This window comes from Rattus norvegicus, chromosome 3, assembly GCF_021556685.1.
Source record: "Rattus norvegicus strain SHRSP/BbbUtx chromosome 3, alternate assembly SHRSP_T2T, whole genome shotgun sequence".
Taxonomy (NCBI): domain Eukaryota; kingdom Metazoa; phylum Chordata; class Mammalia; order Rodentia; family Muridae; genus Rattus; species Rattus norvegicus.
In genome coordinates, this window is record NC_141536.1 from 151,504,638 (window position 1) to 151,523,203 (window position 18,566).

The following is an 18,566-nucleotide window of genomic DNA, read 5'->3' on the forward strand; positions in this document are numbered from 1 at the left end:
CTTTTGGAGACAGGGGCCTTCCATAGCCCTAGCTATCCCGGAACTCTGCCTATATAAACTGGCCTTGATCTCACAGAAATCCGCCTGCCTCTGCCTCTGCCTCTCAAGTGCTGGGATTAAAGGTGTGCACCCCCGCCTCCCAGCTGACTCCAAGTTATTAATTAAAGTGAAGTAGATGTTGGTCCAGGTGCTGGTGATGCACGCCCTTCCCCCAGCACCTAGGAAGCAGAGGCAGGGGATCTTAGTAGTTAGGACAACAGAAGTTACACTATGATGCCTCAGACATAGAACTAATCTGCTAGTACTGTCTATGAGTATATTTCCTTATTCTCTGGCTTTTGTTCTAAGTGTTTCCCCCTCCACTGTTTGTTTGTTTGTTTGTTTTAATAAAGACAATTTTATTAAAAGTTTAAGAGAAAGACATAGTTCCGGGTAAGTGTAAGTTCCAGCACCCACCAGGAGATGGAGAGAAAGCCATGCCTTTTTAAGTTAGTTGTGGAACAGAAGTAGCTTATTAAGAAAGGTAAGAGCTGGGCAGTGGTGGCACACACCTTTAATACAGGCACTTGGGAGGCAGAGGCTAATGGATGCCTGTGAGTTCAAGACCAGCCTGGTCTACAGAGTTCCCAGGTAGCCAGGGCAACACAGAGAAACCCTCTTGAAAAACAGAGGATGGGAGGGAGGGAAACAGGGTTGGAGAGATGGCTCAGCATATCTTGCTGCTCTGCGGAGGACCTGGGATCAGTTCCCAGCAGCCACGTGGTGCCTAGCAGCCCTCTGTAACTCACTTCAGGGATCCTTTGTCCTCTTCAGCCTCAGACACAGGCACGTCTTTAGTCCCTAGATAAAGTATGCAGGTGGAGCCCGGTTCCTCTGTGCTGTGACTGCCGCCCTGTTAAGTTGCTTGTCTTTGACCTCTCACTGTTAGAATGAACCCTCCTTTTCTGTTGTTTACTTCCTTGTTTTAGTGGAGCACACCCTTCATTAGCATCCTGAGCTCTGTCCTCAATTCTATCTCCCACTTAATAGATGAGTTGAGTAGGTACAGAGCTTAAAAATAACTTTTGTTCAGAATATTGAGAGCATTATGATGCCTTCATCTTTTCCTTCTCTCTTTGGTTTCACGCGTCCTGGGACATTTCTTATTTTTTTTTTATTTGTTTTAACCTTCCAATCCTTTGGAAATTATTTTGGCTGAGAAGTTTTTGTTTTCTAAATTCTCCTTTTTGGACCAAGTTCCTAATGTATGTTTGCAGCTGCTAAAATGACCAAAACACCTTCTGTGCCTGTCTGTCGGTCTGTCTGTCGGTCTGTCTGGTGTAGTGGTTCACGACCTCTGGTGGTGACCCCTTTTGACGGTCAAATGACAAACACAGGTATTTACAGTTTACAACGGAAGCAAAAGTACGGTTAGGAAGTAGCAGTGGGAGTGACTTTATGGTTGGGGTCACCACAGCGTTAGGAAATTTGAGAATCACTGGCCGTGTGTTTCTCTCTCTTTGCTGACCCATCCGTATTTGTTAACGGGGGAGGTTTGCTGTGAAGGGATGCTGGTCTGTGGACGCCCCAGTGCAGTTAAGAAGTCAGTGACTGTGGTTGAGCTTATCTGTGAATGCCTTTACTGCTTATCTGCTGATGGCCTTTACTGCAGTGTTTGGTGTCCACAGGCCCTTTGGGAGGACATTCCAAGGACCTTTCCTCTGGAGTTAATCATTTCCCCAGAGGCAGGTAATTCCTTTAAGAACATTGTTGCCTGGGCCCCCAGGGTATGTAGATGGGGTCTGGGGACCTCACCTCCAGGGTACAGATTTCCATGGAACCCCAGTTTCTGACCTGTGTGTTGTGGCCACAGTTGCTGGGTTATTTCTCTCTAAAGAGGAAACCTCCTGCCTTGGAGGTTGGACAGCTGTTGTGCTTACTTAACCTGGGTTCCTCACTCCAGTCCTGGGGCTCCTGCAGTTCTGGGAGGAGCCTAGGAATGAATTGGTTCTGACTCGAATCCTCCTGTAAGGTCAATTTGGTTTGAACTCCTAGTCTCCTGGGCTGGCTGTTGTCCGCTTTCCATCTTCTGGTAACTTCCACAAGCTCACCTGCTGCCACTTCTTCCCAGGGCCCTTCCTGTTGCTACACCTTTGCTCTCTGGCTTTGTTTCCAGTCTTCCTTTGTTGTTGCAGTGTGATCCTGGGAGAATAGAGAGGAAGGCAGGTGCCAAGTGTCACCTGAGTCTGAGCTGGCTCTTTTCTTGGGGTAAACCCATGCATATTATCTTTGGGGGCCTCCCTTGATTCTCGGTTGGGAACTCGGAACTCCTCTGTGGGGCTTGATTGGCCTCGATTGTGCAGTAGCCTCACCTCCCTCTGCAGTCACCTTGGTTGCAACACTTCACTTACAGATGTGTGGATAAGCTGCAGCCGCTGAGAGCTGCATGTCAGAGGCCCTGGATTTTTTTCTTCCTCAGGACAGACAATGCTGTGAAGAATCACTGGAATTCCACCATCAAAAGGAAAGTCGACACGGGAGGGTTCCCAAACGAGTCCAGAGACTGCAAGCCTGTCTACTTGCTCTTGGAGCTCGAGGACAAGGATTACCAACAGAGTGTCCAGCCTGTGGAAGGCCCGGTGAGTGGGCAGCCTTGGGGCTCGTTCTCTGGACTCGGTTCCAGGCTGGTTGGTTTGCTTTATTTCCTGGTCATCTGACCCAATCTCCCCAAGAACTTCCCCAGAGCCACTCACCCATTTTCTGCCTAGGATCTGAGTGTGGCCAGCATGTTTCTAGAGCTTTGCTTGTGACAGACCAGCTAGCCCTAGTTCTCATTCAGGAGGGGAGAGCAGTGGTATGATGGGTAACACTGAGGATGATGGGTAACACTGGGGAGAGGTCCTAAGGCTCTGTCCTCTCAGTGACTGTCTTCCCGTCAATCTGTCCGTGTGGAGGTCAGAGGACAACTCGTCATGGTGACTTATATGTTTTTTTCTTTCTTTCTTTTGGGGGGGGGGATGGGGGAGGGGTGCATCTTGTGAGACAGGCTCTCTTTCTGTGTGGCTCTGTCCTGGAATGTGCTGTACAGGCCATGCTGGCCTCAAACTGCCTCCCAAGTACTGGGATTAAAGGCACACACCACTATGTTCTGCCCTCAGAAGCCAACGTGGAGGAGTCGGTTCTCTCCTTCCGCCATATGAGTTTCCGCTCATTCTATCTGCTGAGACTTTACGATTTAAAGATGTTCGTTATATGTGTATGTAGGAGCCCACAAGATCAGACGAGAACATTAGATCCCCTAAAACTGTAGGTTCTGGGAACTGAACATGGGTCCTCTGCAAGAGTAGTAAAGTAATCTTAATTGCTGAGTGGTCTCTGTAGCTCTCTATTTGCTGGTTTTTTTAAAAAAGGGCATATATTCTGAATTATGATAATTCTCTAAATGCACATTGGTGCATTTCTAGCTGCTTAACAGCCACTATATTTCTGCATTAGCATCTACCCAGAATCCTTTGCACTTTTCTGTCGGACTTTAACTCCCCTCGTCTCCCTGATGTGTTTTCTGTCTATCACAGTTATAAACAATGACACTGGTAGGTGCGTGGGCTAAATCTCCACTCCCCAGACAGCTGCATTTCCCCTTCTGTTCATGTGTGTGAGTATGAGCACAGGTGTAGGGGTCAGAGGGTAGCTTTTGGGTGCCAGATCTCGCCTACCTTGGATTCTAGAAACTGAACCCCAGGTGTCCGGGTTGTGCATCCTACCCACCTGCTCCCAGTTTCTTTGGAGACAGGGTCTTTTACCCAGGCGTAGTTAAGGGTAGCTTAACTTCAGCTTCTGGTCTTCTGCACGTAACTCCAGAGGCTGGACTCACATGCATACGCAGTGTGCGTGCCCAGTTCATTTGGTCTGGAAGTTGAATGTAAGTATTAGGGCTGTCTAGAGGAACTGTTTATGGACTAAATGTGTGTGTGTGTGTGTGTGTGTAATATATAAATCATATATATATATACATATATATATATATATGTATATATATATAGGAGATTCATTAGAATGTCTTTCAAGCTGTGTCCAGCTTGTCCAAGGATCCAGTGGTTGCTTGGTCCACAAGACTGGATGTCTTTTTTTTTTTTAATCTTTATTAACTTGAGTATTATTTACATTTCGATTGTTATTCCCCTTCCCAGTTTCCGGGCCAACATCCCCCTAACCCCTCCACCTCCCCTTCTAGATGGGTTTCCCCAACCCCATCCTCCCCCCATTACCACCCTCCCCCCAACAATCACGTTCACTGGGGGTTTAAGACCGGATGTCTTAGACGGTCTCTATACACTGAATTCTGAAGCTGGCTCTATTGCCAGTGGAGGTGTGGACTTGCCAGCCAGTGAGGGTCAGCTGGCAAAGAGCAAAAAGCTTCCTTCTTCTGTGGCTTATGATGGCTGCCAGCAGGCAGGGCCATTAAAGGAGGATCTTCCCACCACAAAAGATCCAGGTTAAAAGTGGTTTTTCCTGCTTGAAAGCTTTAAGGAAAATTCCTCCCAAGTGCATCCATCCCCTTGTGTTTGAGTTCATTCCAGATGTAGTCAAGTTGACCACCAAGAAGAGCCATCTCACTAGGGCTTCCTGCAAACTAAGCAATCACTCCCCCAATTAATTGGCTAACTGATTTACAGCTCTGCCTCCCAAGCGTTACATTTTAAACGGTGTCTGCCTCGATTTGATTTTCTTTACACATAACATCTTATCTAAGAGGTCAAGAAACTGATTTATTTTTTAAAAAGTAAGACTGGAAACAAAGATGGCTCTGGGAAGATTTCACAGTGAGCAGCTCTGCATTGTCTTGTGCTTTCTGTGCACCAAGCTGGTCAATGATGTGTGTGTTTGTGTCTTAGTTAGGGTTTTTCTGTTGTGAACCATGACCAAGACAACTCTTACAGGGACAACATTTCACTGGGGCTGGCTTATAGGGTTAGAGGTTCAGCCCATTATCCTCAAGGTAGGAGCATGACAGCATCCAGGCGGGCATGGTGCAGGAGGAGCTGAGAGTTGTACATCTTCATCTGAAGGCTGCTAGCAGAATACTGGCTTCCAGGCAGCTAGGAGGAGGGTCTTAAAGCCCACATCCACAGTGACACACCTATTCCAACAGGGCCACACCTCCTAAAAGTGCTACTTAGTGGGCCGAGCATAGATAAACTGTCACAGTTTGTTTTGTACCCTTTGACTTGTTCTTTCCTTTAAAGGTGTTTTGTACACATTCTGTTGTAACAGTATCTCTCTTACTGGTGGGGGGAGGCTTGCTGCTCGTTCCACCTGCTACAGATGGTGTTTGGCCCCCTGCTGACAAGTGCAGCTCTGTAGGGGGTATGGCATTGATTGGCGAGGGAAGGGGAGAATAGAGTGAAAGGGTGTCTCCTAGTCCTAATTCCCCAGAGGTCCCCTTACCAAAGGAGTCAGCTTCTGGCAGTTTCCTCGGTATCTGTCACAGCGTTGGGATAATGTATTTTCAGACTCTATAATAAGCACCCAGAAGAGTTTCAGGAATAGTGCAGGGAGTCCCCACGTATACTGGGTTCCATCCTCATCCCATTCCTAAAGGGCCTTGTTCTTGCTCAATAAGCACCTTCCACAGACCTGCAACCCCAGGGCTCAGCTCAGTTAACCATTTGCCAGACCTATATCAACTCACTGTATTACTTCTGTGTGTCCTGTCCTGTTTGAGATTTACTTCATCTAGGGCGGGGGGACCGGGTCCATGCCTTTAGTCTCAGCACCCAGAGGCAGAAGCTGGTCAGCACAGACTTCTATGCCAACTGGGGCTAATTAAAGATACTGCCTCAAAAAAAAAAAAAAAGAAAGAAAGAAAGAAAAAGGGAAAACTCAGACCTACTACGTTTTTATCCCCTGAATGAATGCTTCATACTTTGGCTTGTATATATATATATTTTTTTTCTTTTCCCTTTTCTTTTTTTTCGGAGCTGGGGTCCAAACTCAGGGCCTTGCGCTTGCTAGGCAAGCGCTCTACCACTGAGCTAAATCCCCAACCCCTGGCTTGTATTTTCTAAGATGTGGGCAGTCACTTACATGCTCGTGCATGTTTATTTCTAAGTCGGGGACTTCCATATTGATCCCGAATCTTGTGGAGACAACAATTTATTTTTGTTTGCTTGCTTTAAGGCATTTAAAAAAAACCAAAACAAGTGTATGCATGCGTGCACGCACCTGCACGCAAGCACACATGAAGACGTTGGGACAGAGTCTGTTTTCTCCTACTGTGTGGGTCTTAAGGGTTAAACTCAGGTCATCAGCCCAGCTGCAAGCACCTTTACTTAATGAGCCAATTTTAGCCCGTGCTGCTGTGGAATTCACTTAACTTCTGGTAATCGTCCTGCCTTGGCCTTCCAGGTTCTGGGATAGTAGGCAAGTGCAGCTGTGCCCAGCCTTGACTCCAGAGCCTCTGTCTCGCCTGTGTTCTGTTCCATTTTGTTAATGACAGTGTCATTTATGCATAAATCTCATTAGCCCCTGTCATGATACTAATATGTTTTCCAGTGTTCAGGAGGGTTGGAATGTCCCTCAGCCTCTGTTCACATGAGTTCTTTGGATATTTGATTGGGGTTATGTGTCTTTAGCTACAAACAACATTAGCACGCTATTTCAACAAAAATCTCCAGTGTGCCCTTGCGTCCGACAGGGAAGTCTCGTGAGCAGCTGGCCCCTGGCGCCCTCTACTGTGAAGGAGGAGGAGAGCAGCGAGGAGGAGGCTGCCGTGGCTACTACTTCTGCTAAGGAACACAAGCAGGAGCCCGTCCCCACTGATCTGGGGGAAGTGCGCACCCCAGAGCCCCTGGAATTCCTCAAGCGTGAATACCAGGAGGAATCCTCCCCAGAAACAAGCCTGCCCTACAAGTGGGTGGTGGAGGCCGCGAACCTCCTCATCCCTGCTGTGGAGTCCAGCCTCTCCGAAGCTCTGGACTTGATCGAGTCGGTATGTTTGTTGGTCCCAGCAGGCACACAGCGAATAGCACTTCCCTTGTGAGCCGGCCCCCTCCACCGCCGCCATCCTCCTAGCATTTATTGAATGATGGGGGCTGCACAGCTCTGAGCAGTCTTTACCCTCCAGCATGGAGTAGGGTGAAAGGGCTTCCCAGAGAGAAAGGCTGAATTGGCGTTGCATAGCCAGATCTCACTGGAGAGAAGCCCCGAAGGGCCAGGAGTAACAAGACGGTTTCGGCTGCTCAGCCAAGGCCGTATACTGTTGTGATTCATGCTCCCTGCACAGCTTTTTCTGAGGAGACAAACACAGAACCTGTTTACCCCAGATAAGTGGTGCTAAGGACAGGTGAAAGGAGCAAGTGCACACAGGTCTAGCATGGCAGACTAATAAAATCCTTAGACACACTGGCAGGTCCATGGGTGACAGGAAGACTGCTGCATGACCAGAAGAATGACAGACTCATAAAGGCGCTCTCCCTGGAGCTTCCGGCCCAACACGCATGCAACCTGCAGGGCAGCATCTCCTTTTTTCACCAGCAGTTATTTACAGCTTTAGAATCCTGGGGAGGGGCCTTGTGGCTCTTGTAACTTTCCTCTAGGAGGGACCGTGTCATTTCTGAGAAAATAGCTCAACAATGACTTTGCCTGCGAGCCTGTGGGTGGAGCCACTCCTCTTGGTTGTGACCTCCAGCTTTAGGATCCGTCAGCCAGAAGTCCTCATGTCTAACTCTTCCAAGGTGAAGATCAGGGAAAGATGCCCAGAGCCTGCTCTCTATGCCCCCCTCCGCATCTTCCCCAGACATTGTTGCAGGATAGCTTCCTACCACCAAGGTAGATGCCTTCAGTCTCCAAGACCTCTGGTCTCTGAGGTCTCTGATCCCAGCTGCCAGCTAGTTTCCACTTAGGAATAAACTGTCCCGGCTCCGGCAAGTCCCCACAGCCACAACCTGCAGCTGAGCTCGTTCTACTCAGGCCACATTTCCAGGATCAAAGTGGAACCTTCTGTTTTCAGAAAGCTTTGGGTAAGGAAAGACAGAGGGCATGTGGTTCCTGTTTGTTCTTAAGAGCTTAGCGTGGGTTCCTTGATGTGCGAGTGGGAAAAGGAGCTAGTGAGATGGCCCAGTGGATAGAGGTGCTTATCACCAAGCCTGGCCATCTGAAGTCACCCCCCAGGACCCACGAGGTAGGAGAGACCTAACTCCTTACACCAACGCATGTGTAGTGAGCTGACAAACATAAAGCAGCAAACGCATGTTTTCCCAGCCGGTTGCTATAGGCACTATAAAGCCATGGATGGGCAAGCATCCTGTTCAAGTCGCACTATGGTATGTAGGATGCTGAGGAAATGAATGTAAACAGTAGCGACTAAGTGGATAAGGGAGCAGGTTTGACACCGGTCTGTCTTCTTCCTGTGTTTCAATTAAGTTCTACCGTATTAGGAAGACCTTTAACCTCCCTTTCTGGCAGGACCCTGATGCTTGGTGTGACCTCAGTAAATTTGATCTTCCTGAAGAACCGTCTGCAGAGGGCAGTGTCAACAGTAGCCCAGTGCAACTCCAGACACCGCAGCAGCAGCAACAGCACCAGCAGGCACTGTCATTCCACCAGGCTGCCACACCAGGGCCCAGTGTGACTGAGTATCGCCTTGATGGCCACACTATTTCAGACCTGAGCCGGAGCAGCCGGGGAGAGCTGATCCCCATTTCCCCAAGCACTGAGTTTGGGGGCTCAGGCATTGGCACACCGCCCTCAGTGCTCAAGCGACAGAAGAAACGGCGCGTGGCCCTGTCGCCTGTCACAGAGAACAGTGCCAGCTTGTCCTTCCTGGACTCCTGTAATAGCCTTACCCCGAAGAGCACACCTGTCAAAACCCTTCCCTTCTCTCCTTCCCAGGTGTGTGGGCACCTCTGCCTACCTTGGCTTCCATACATAAACACCTTGTGCCCGGTGAGGGCCTGGCGCAGGTACACACTAGATAATCAGTATTCGATGGTTCTCTCCCTGTGCTCAGTTCTTGGGAACCAGTGGTGAGCAAAACCAGAGCTGGCCCTCCCCTTATGGAGCTAACACTCTGGTCTTCAGATCCAGATGGGTGATTGCATAAAAAGGAAGAGGCTATGGGGCTGAAAGGGGGGCTGGCTAAGGTCGTTAAGTCATTCGTGGAAGCAACTGAAGGAAGGACAGCCTTATTTGGGCTTCAGGTCTAGGGTATAGTCCACCAAGGCTAGGAATTCGTGGTAGTCGGAGTTGAAAGCAGCTAGTCATACTACAGCCGGCCAAGAGGCAGAATGATGTCCCATTCGGCTTCCTTTTCCCTTGTCGGTCAGTCTAAGAACCCAGCCTGTGGACGGGCACTGCCCATATTCAGGTGGGTAATCCCACCTCATTTAACTGAACCTAGAAAAATACTTGGCAGACAGGCTGAGGCTTTTTCCCACAGTGACTGTGTAAACCATCAAGTTGATAACTAGGGATCCAGAACTTGTAGGGGTGGAGCTTCCATTGAGAAAGCTGAAAGGCCCCCCTGGATGCTAACAGACAGAAGGGCTGAGTCATGTTTGTTGAAAGAAGTCTTTGCTGGTGCCCTACAGGTTAGGACAAGACCTCAACCTTCCTGAACAAGCAGTCATAGGGAAGGGGGGGGGGGGTCTAAGGAGCTGTCCCTCCTCCCTGCAAAGGCCTCATGGACGCTTACAAAGGTCGCCTTGTCACATGTCTTCTCTCTTCCCTGGCAGTTTCTGAACTTCTGGAACAAACAGGATACCCTGGAGTTGGAGAGCCCCTCCCTGACGTCCACTCCGGTGTGCAGCCAAAAGGTGGTAGTCACCACACCCTTGCACAGGGATAAGACGCCCCTGCACCAGAAGTATCCATCGTGAGTCCCACAAGGCCACCTGTCCACCCTGGAGGATGGGGAGGTGCTCTGGTCGGGTGGGGGGTGGCTGCCACACCCCTGCCCTTGTCTAAAGAGCCTGGTCTTAAACATCTTTGTCCCTCACTTGTCTTTTAACTTGATGATCTCAGAAATGTCAACTGTCACAAAAATCCAGATCTTTCCCTCCGTCGATAAGCATCAAGTGTGGATCAGATGTGTTTGAACCATAAGGTGCCCCTGGGCGCTGTCTGACTCTGGAGCCTAGAGCTCAGCAGTGTGTCTGTCCTCAGCCTGCTGTGAGGAGGGTTGTCCAAGGGCGTCCACTTCCTCTGGTGGCGAATGGAGTTCTGGGTCCATGAGGGTGCTGTCATTGCTCCTGTTCGTTGGTTTTCAGTGAAGCATTGCAGTCTGTCCAAGGAACCATTTCAGGGATTGTACAACGTATCGAGATGCCTTCAGAAACAAGTTACTAATCCATTGCTCAGTCTGAAATGATAGGCCTTGCGAGAAGTTCTTACATTCAAACGAGAATCCTTTAAATAGGGACACTGAACCACAGAACAGCCTGGTCTTCACAGTCGCAGATGACTAGAGGCCGGTGCTGTCAGTAGTAAGAAGTGGGTCCTTTAAAGGATCTACTAAGACGGGACAGAGCAGGGTGGGCTTGGTGGTGCATGCCTGTGGAACAATTGGACCTCTGAGTTCAAGGGCAGCTTGGTCTTCAGAGCACGTTTCAGGCCTACCAAAGCTGCACAGTGAGCCCCCATCTCAACAAGGGATAGCGCTCATCTGGTGTAGCCAGTGAGAAAGAGTGTCCTTCCGGGCCTGCGAGTCACGTACGGGCTGTTTCCTCTAGTTTTTCCGAGTCGTACTCACGTGGGCCAAGGTGGTTTCCTCACCTGACTGCACAGGATAGTATGGCGCTGAGAGTACTTTGAAGGGCCTGCTGTGCTGACAATGTCACCGTGACAGCCAGCCCTTCCTCTCAGGCACTGCCTGTGTCAGCACTCGGCAGCTAGTTGCCCAGTGTTGGATGGACCCTTTCTCTCTTCGGCTCACGTGTCTGCTGGGCTCGACCTGGGTGCCCCTCTCTGTTCTGTGGCTAGGATAACTGGAATAGCCATAGACTCCCCCCTCTTTTGGGGGATCACTTTCCCCAGTTCCCCGATGTCCCCAGTACCCCTGTTCAGCCATCTCTTCTACTGCCGAGAGGGTATATCTAGTTCTTGTTGCATTTTGTCCAGAGGTAGAAGAAGACTTTGACTTGTATCTTTAAATGCAGAAAGGGACCAAGGGAGGAACCACCAAAGCTTGAAGGTAGAAGCATGCCCTTGTGCATAGTTGTGGCTCTTGAGCTGGGAAGGGGTAGAGTGAGAACACGGGGGAACGTGGCAAATGGGTTCTCACCACGTTTCTGTCTCCACCGTGATGATTGAGGGGACTCGTGGAGATAGATCATGACCTCACGACACGTTCTGTAGAGAGGGCATACAGGGAGGGTGTAGTCTTTTCAGGCCTGCCTGTTTCTGGGACGTCCCACATACGTACTTTGATGGGGCAACACTCTCCAGTATTGTCCTGGCCTCCTCCCCCCTCTTCCTGTCCTTTCTTTGAGGACAGCTGCTGCTCTGGGCCCCTGACCTAGACTTTTGCAGGCAGGCAGGCAGGCAGGCAGGCAGGCAGGCAGGCAGGCAGGCAGGCAGGCACCATTGGACCACAGTGGTAGGGGAAGGTATCTGTGGGGAAGCGGTGGGCATGACCTGGAAAGTGAATCTGCTCTTCTTTGCTGAGCTGCTGCCTCTGGCCTGTAGCAGGTTTGTAACCCCAGATCAGAAGTATTCCATGGACAACACTCCCCACACACCAACCCCGTTCAAGAATGCTCTGGAGAAATATGGACCACTGAAACCCCTGGTATGTGGCATGGATGCTGTGAGTCTCTGGGCTGGGTTTATCTAACATGGGATGACGAACTCTTTTTTTCTCTGGGGTCTCTATATTCTAGCAAAGTACAGTTTCCACTTGTCACCTCATCTACATGCCCTGAGTCCCCTCAGCGCACCGGGCAGATACTGGCTGGCTGATGAGGTAGTGGTGACTTGGATGGGGGATGTGGATATTAAAACGCATGCTATCTAAAAAACGGAAGAGTTTACTGTAAGGGAAAGGGTTGAGAGGTGCTGGCCACACGCCTATAATACCAGTACCTGGCTGGTGGAGGAGGCAGGCAGATCAAAAGTTCGAGGTCGTCCTCTGCTGCCTAGCAAGTTTGAGGCTAGCCTAACTGGCACGAGACCCTATTTTTAAGAAAAAGCTGGAAGCCAGGTATGGTGGTCTTATAATCCAGCACGTGGGTTCCTGGGGCAAGCGGATGGAGAGCCAGTCTTCACAACATGGGGAGGAAGGAAGGGAGCTCCTGAGCAATGGAAATGGACACCCTTGTGTCCCAGTTAGTGTGGAGCAAAGACAGAAGGAGCGTGGCTTTCGGGGCTGTAGGTTCTTTAGTTTTTGAGGTAACTTGTCTACAAAGCCCAGTGTCTTAGGTTTCTGTTGCTTTGGTAAAAAACATTGTGACCAAAAGCAACCTAAGAAAGATAGCCCAGTTAGTGTGGAGCAAAGACAGAAGGAGCGTGGCTTTCGGGGCTGTAGGTTCTTTAGTTTTTGAGGTAACTTGTCTACAAAGCCCAGTGTCTTAGGTTTCTGTTGCTTTGGTAAAAAACATTGTGACCAAAAGCAACCTAAGAAAGATAGGGTTTATTACAACTTACAGTTAAAGTCCATCACTGAGGGAACTCGGAAGGAACCTGGAGGAGGGAACTGATGCAGAGGCCATGGAGGAGTTGTCTTCTTATACACTCCTGGACCACCTGCCCAAGAGGGAGGGGCACAGCCCACCCTTGGCCCTCCCACATCAATCTCTAATGGAGAAAATACCCGCACAGATTTGCCTATAGCCCAGTCTCACTGGGTGTCTCATTTCTCAGTTGAGGGTCCCTCTTCTCAGATGACTCTAGTTTGTATCAAGTTAATGGAGATCTAACCAGCACACTCAGATCACCCCTGAACTTGCCCGGGGCCAATTCCTCCACCTTGGCCTCTTGGGTGCTTAGGTCATAGAAGGTGGTGCTGTCTAAAATTCCTGGGTTCAAGGGGTGCTTCTACCTCCACACATGAGAGCTGGGACTTGGTGGAAGACTGGGCTCACGAATCTGAGCTCTAATGACTGCTATGGTTTGGGTCGGGCCCTCGGTGTGAGCCTGAGTTTCAACTCTGGACATGGTAATTGCTACACAGCATTATGGGGGTGCAGAGCTGAACCCATAGGCCTTCGGGGTTAATGTCTTCGTCCGTTTGTCCAAGGCAGGACAGTTCATGGTTATGAGCAGTGCACATGAGGGCATCGTCCTGGCGTGAGCTCTCTGCTTGCCTGTACTGCTTACCTCTTAGACGTACACGTCCTGCAGTCTGAGTGGCCCTCCCATGCTCACCCTCGCCTCTGCCCACAGCCCCAAACCCCACACCTGGAAGAGGACTTGAAGGAGGTGCTTCGTTCCGAGGCTGGCATTGAGCTCATCATTGAGGATGACATGAGACCCGAGAAACAGAAGAGAAAGCCTGGGGTGAGTGGCTGTGGGCTTGACCCTCAGCTCTGCCTGGGCAGTTCACATAGAAAGCCAGACCTGAGGGCTGGAGGACCCATAAGTGCCTTACGTGACTGCTCCTTCCAGAGAGGGCCCTGGCTTCTCACCTGGGTCCTTCCGTACTGTGAATGATGCAGCCTTTCTTCCAGCGTTGTGACTGGGCGTCCTGACATGAGCTTGGTTGTCTGTGGTGGGTGCAGTAGTGGTTAGGTGAGACTCTTGGTGCTCAGTGGACAGAGAATGGCATACAGCACACTTTATTTCATGGCTGGCTGAATCCATGTGGGAGGAAAGGCAGTAGACAGGACAGATCCCAAGGGTTCCTTTCAGGAGCGAGGGCCTCCCTCGGCCATGAAAATAGCACAGGGTGTCATTGAGTGAGGTGTGATTCACAGGCTGCTGGGTGGTGGGGGAGGCCCCAGACTCAGGGTGAGCTTCTTTCCTTACACTGTCTCTAGCCACAGGTGGCACTTGAACTCTCTCCTTGTTTCTTTACCTCTTTTTTCTAGACTGCTCTAAGGATAGACAGTGAGGCTGGGGAGATCCCCAGTGTCTGGCAGGGTAAAGTTCATCTGGGTCAGGATCTAGTGTGGCCAAGGGCTCCTGGTCTTCCCCTATCCCTGGAGCAAGAGCTGCTAGCTAGGCCTTGAAAGTTCCACTCTTAATTCACTGAGGCGCTGGCCATGGGGACCTGATGGCTGACGCTGACCGTCCGTTTTCTTCCTAACCCTCAGCTCCGGCGAAGCCCTATCAAGAAGGTTCGGAAGTCTCTGGCTCTTGACATTGTGGATGAGGATGGGAAGATGATGTCATCGACCTCGCCCAAGACTCTGTCCTTGGTAAGGGGCTGACAGCACCTGCTTCAGATCTTCAGGAACCTTCTGTCTTTGGAGCTGTCTGGTCATGGAGAGGACACTTTAGTTGGAGTGGGTTCTTGTTCTCCAGCTGGGCTCAGTGTTGGCACTAAGCCTGATTTCTTTCCTAGGTTTTATTTGGCAGTAGTTTTATTGATAGAATGCTATGGGCCCCCAGCACCACTCTTCTCACTAAGGGTCACCCATCTGTGCCCCCAAGCACAGCCTGCGGTTGAGGCATAACCCCAAGTGGCTACTGTCTGTCTGGTCTGTGGGCCAGCCTTGTTCTTCCAGGTACAGAGTCACTGCCGTTAAGAGTCCAGATGCTGTGGGGGACACTGGTCCCTTGCAGCTGATGGGAGGTGACCTGGCTTGACTGAACCGATGACGTGGCCGGACTGTGATATGGTTATGGGGAGGTTTTATGAGATAGAGAGCAGCCCTGAGAGGCATCTGGAGTCCAGAGCAGAGAAAGCAGACTGAGCATGGACAGCAGACTAGACATGGCCAGGGCCTCTAGCTCTGTGAGTGTGGGGAGAATGGCAGCTGAAGAGAACAGAGAAACCATGGTGAGGGTATCAGGGCTCTAAGGAGGAGAAGCTGCTAGGAGGGAGCTGGAGGAGTTTAGGGGAGGGGGAGATAAGGACTGGGTGGGCTTTGGAATGTGTGACAGGTACTTGAGATGCTGAGGGAGCCTGGAGGCCATCATAGACTGATAGGTACGGTGCCTATCTGTCCCTTCTGCCAGAGGGACGGAAAAAGACTCCTTTTGGTAGAGTGGAACCGGCTTCACAAGTTCCTAAGGAATGCCGGGCTCTTACCTAACTGCCAGGAATCCTTCTGTAGACCAGGTTGAGCTGTCTTGGAGTTTGGGGGATTGGAGTTTCTTTTGGACCTGGCACCAATAGAGAAGCTGTGAGGAGGGGGTGGGGAACATTATCAAAGGACATGAACTGCTAAAGAGATCTTACAAGTAAGGCTGTGTCCCGTGTCCTTCTAGAAAAGCTTTTGTCCCGGGAAGCCTCAGACATTTTTGGCTACCTCTACTCGAAGTTTTTTTTTTTAAAGCAGTACTGGGGGTTGAGCCCAGGGCCTCACCCTCTCACTCTGGGTGTGAGCTCTGCTGTGGAGATGGGTGTGGGAAGTAATTAGCCTGTGCCCCAGCCCCAAGTGGGACATTAGGAAGGGAGCACTGAGCAGAGCAGGGAGCGCCTTCTGGGTCCATGTCCTCCCCCACTTGATGCTTACGGGATTTCTAGACCAGGAAGCCTGATCCTCCGGCATAGGAGCTGGCATCGCTGGGCTCTGAAATGAACAGTTCAGATACTCCCTTAATCCTTTAAGCAAGAAGATTAAGGGAGCTCATCTAAACTTCCATGTCGGAAAGGGAACTGAGGCTTAGAGAGGTACATCCTGCTCCGGATGGCGGCAGCCCGGGGTGGTGTCAGGGTGTGTTGGTTTGTTGTGTTTTCCTCTCCTTGCAAAGATCTCCGACAAAGTGGTGACTATCTCGGTTTTGATTCCAGCCAACCAGTGTCCCATCCAGCTCCTCTGGCTTCATCTTGCCGGGTATCAAGGAGGATAACAGCCTGCTCAACCAGGGCTTCCTACAGGCCAAACCCGAGAAGGTGGTGGCCACCCAGAAGCCCCGGAGCCACATTCCAGCCCCTGCTCCTGTGAGTGCAGTAGATAGGTCCTTCTGCCCATCCTTTCACCCCCAGGGCCTGCTTTCTGCTGAGTTCCCGGCTGCTTGGCTGATTGACTTAAACAGTTACCATAGCGCAGATGCAACTTCCTACAGGAAGCCATTCCTGACCTCACTGGAGAGATGCCCCCAGCCTCATTTCCTTCCTGAGGCCCAGACTTACTGTCACTAGGTCATTATCTGTGTTAGGTTTGCTTATTGCTCTGTTCCTGACAGCTGGCCTGGGCCGCGCATCCCAGTGTCCTCGTCTGCTCGGCTGACTCCTCGAGATCCCCCACCACCTCCTTTCCTGTCCCGGCCTCCTGCTCTCTTTGCCTTACTGTTAAAAGCCCAAAGATGAAGCATGGCTTCCCCAGGTCCCCCAAGAAAATGGAGGAAGCACAGGCTGGCTTCCAGCGTCGAGAGGGAGGGGTCTAGAAATGCACCCCCTCTTATAGTCAGGACCACTAGGTTTGTACAGAGCTAACCCCCTCACCTCCTTTCAGATGACCCGTGCCTGGAAGACGGTGGCCTGTGGGGGCACTAAAGACCAGCTCTTCATGCAAGAGAAGGCCCGGCAGCTCCTGGGCCGTCTGAAGTCCAGCCACACATCTCGGACCCTCATTCTGTCCTGAGGGGCTTGCAGGGAACAAGCCAGCTCTCATGTTTACAGGGGTAGGGTGTGGGGTAAGGTGTGCGTTGAAGTCACATTAAATGACCAGCTTCAGGAAGTCTTCTGCCAGCCCCTCAGTCTGCTCAGGTGGCAGAAGTCACATGGTACATCTCTTCCCCCGGTCTAGCCTTTGTGAAGTTCCTGGTGGTGCTAATAGAACAAAGTCCCACTCCTGGGCCTGCCTGCCCTCCGCCCAGTGCCACAAGGAGCCCTATTAGGTTCTCCCAGGCTCTCATCCAGACTCCTGCTTAGGATGGGGGTGTGGCGAGGGGTGCTCCTTCCCTCGTTTGTTGGTACACTGTCTCCACAATAAAATACCGTTCTCCCTATGCAGCCCCGACTCTGCCCTCTGAGTCTTGAAGTGCCTTGAAGGCCCTCTCCTGACACGTAGGCCTGTAGACCTCTGTTCTTAGGTACAGCTTTACCCAGTGAGCATCTCTGCAAAGCTCCCAAGAGCTCTGAGTGGATGAAGATGGGTTCTGAGAACCTGTTAGAACGGTGTATTCACCTTTGCCCTGATGCCTCAGGGCCATGGCTTGGGGCATGGGTGGTTCTTATGGCTTCCACGGAGCAGCTGCTGCCTTAAGCCGAGCCTGCCATAGGTAAGACCATTAATATAGGTAGAGGGATGGATGGCAGGCCTTTCGACTCTGGCCAATGTGTGGAAGGCTGCCCAGCTCCTGGATCTTTTATCCTGAATTGGTGGCAGCCATGGCCTGGGCTGTCACCTCCCTTGGAGTCAGTGGGTAGAGCGTGGTCCATAGTTCAGTCAGTTAAGAGCTTGACTAGGGAGATGCTGAGCCTAATGTCTACGTTAGGAAGTGTTGTTTTCTGTAGCCTGCCTGGGTGTCCCTGGGTTGGGAGTTAGATGGACCTATGGGAGGTCTAGACTTAGTCCTGGTTAAAGGGAGACTTGAGGCAAATGTTCTCCAACTGGGCAAGAGATAACGTCTGAAGAAGACTGCGCTAGCACACCGGAGTCCAGGCGCTCTCCTGTAAAAGATACGGGAGCCGGGCTGTGCTCTCACACTGTGCCTACTGCAGCCTCCTTGTCTGAGCCCCATGCTCAGTGAGCAGCACCTGCCTCACCCCTGGCTCTCTAGTTCTTTTCTCAGAATGGCTAAGGCGACTAGCAGCCACGCGTGTGTGCGGTCTGTGCTTGAGAAGGCATGGTGGAGGACAGGCTGTCAAGCAGAGGATAAAGGCTGCTGGTGCCTACCAGGCTCTCCTACAGTCGGGGCTCTCTAAGGGGTGCCGCAGCCTGCATTTAGGGGGGCTCTTTTAACCCTGGAATTTCCTCATAGACACACGCAAATGTGTGCCTTCTTGTCAGCCAAGTTGACAATAAAGAGTAGCAAATTGTTGTGTCTGTGTAGTCTCTGTATGTAGTCTCTGGCTCTACCTTCTTCTCTGCCATAAAGGGCTGGCTGCTTTCTTGGGGAAGAGGCCTGAACTGCATTGTTTCCAAAGGTTCCTACCAAGACTCTGGAGTGTTGTGGCTGCCTGCCGCTGCCCAGAAATTCTTAGGTCTAAAGGCTTTCAAGAGGAGCCCAGTCCAAATCTGATTGTGCTGAGCTAGCCTAGGAGAGGGACCTTAGGCTGCCTACCGGGTCCCATTTCCTATCTCTGGTCTGGCTCTCAAGAGCTACCTATTCCAGAAGGAGCCCACTGGGGAGAGGGCGACCTGTTACCACTCACTTATGACATAGGTGATTCAACTGTGGTGAGCCTTACATCCTTCATCAGTTGGGCTTCCTAAGCTATTGTAATGAACTCATGCTGGGAGCAGAATGGGACTACATGCGAGTAGGAAGTCTTTCTGAAGATTGGATAGGGTTGAGCTAGCAAGATCCAAGGCGAA

General features: G+C 50.9%; 1 protein-coding gene across 6 annotated transcripts in view; it reads left to right on the forward strand.

Moving 5' to 3' along the window:
* The window catches only part of Mybl2 (MYB proto-oncogene like 2), a 28,204-nt gene extending 10,136 nt beyond the window's left edge, over positions 1-18,068 (forward strand). For 2 of the 6 annotated variants that reach the window (XM_087651119.1, XM_087651117.1), the window contains exons 6-15: positions 2,459-2,618; positions 6,677-6,970; positions 8,446-8,871; positions 9,714-9,853; positions 11,665-11,767; positions 13,360-13,473; positions 14,229-14,333; positions 15,875-16,024; positions 16,539-16,660; positions 16,784-18,068. In XM_087651119.1, coding sequence (XP_087507245.1) covers positions 2,459-2,618; positions 6,677-6,970; positions 8,446-8,871; positions 9,714-9,853; positions 11,665-11,767; positions 13,360-13,473; positions 14,229-14,333; positions 15,875-16,024; positions 16,539-16,660; positions 16,784-16,832 — 1,663 coding nt within the window. In that variant the 3' untranslated portion in view covers positions 16,833-18,068. 6 annotated transcript variants of the gene reach the window in all.
* Positions 18,069-18,566: the final 498 nt, after the last annotated feature.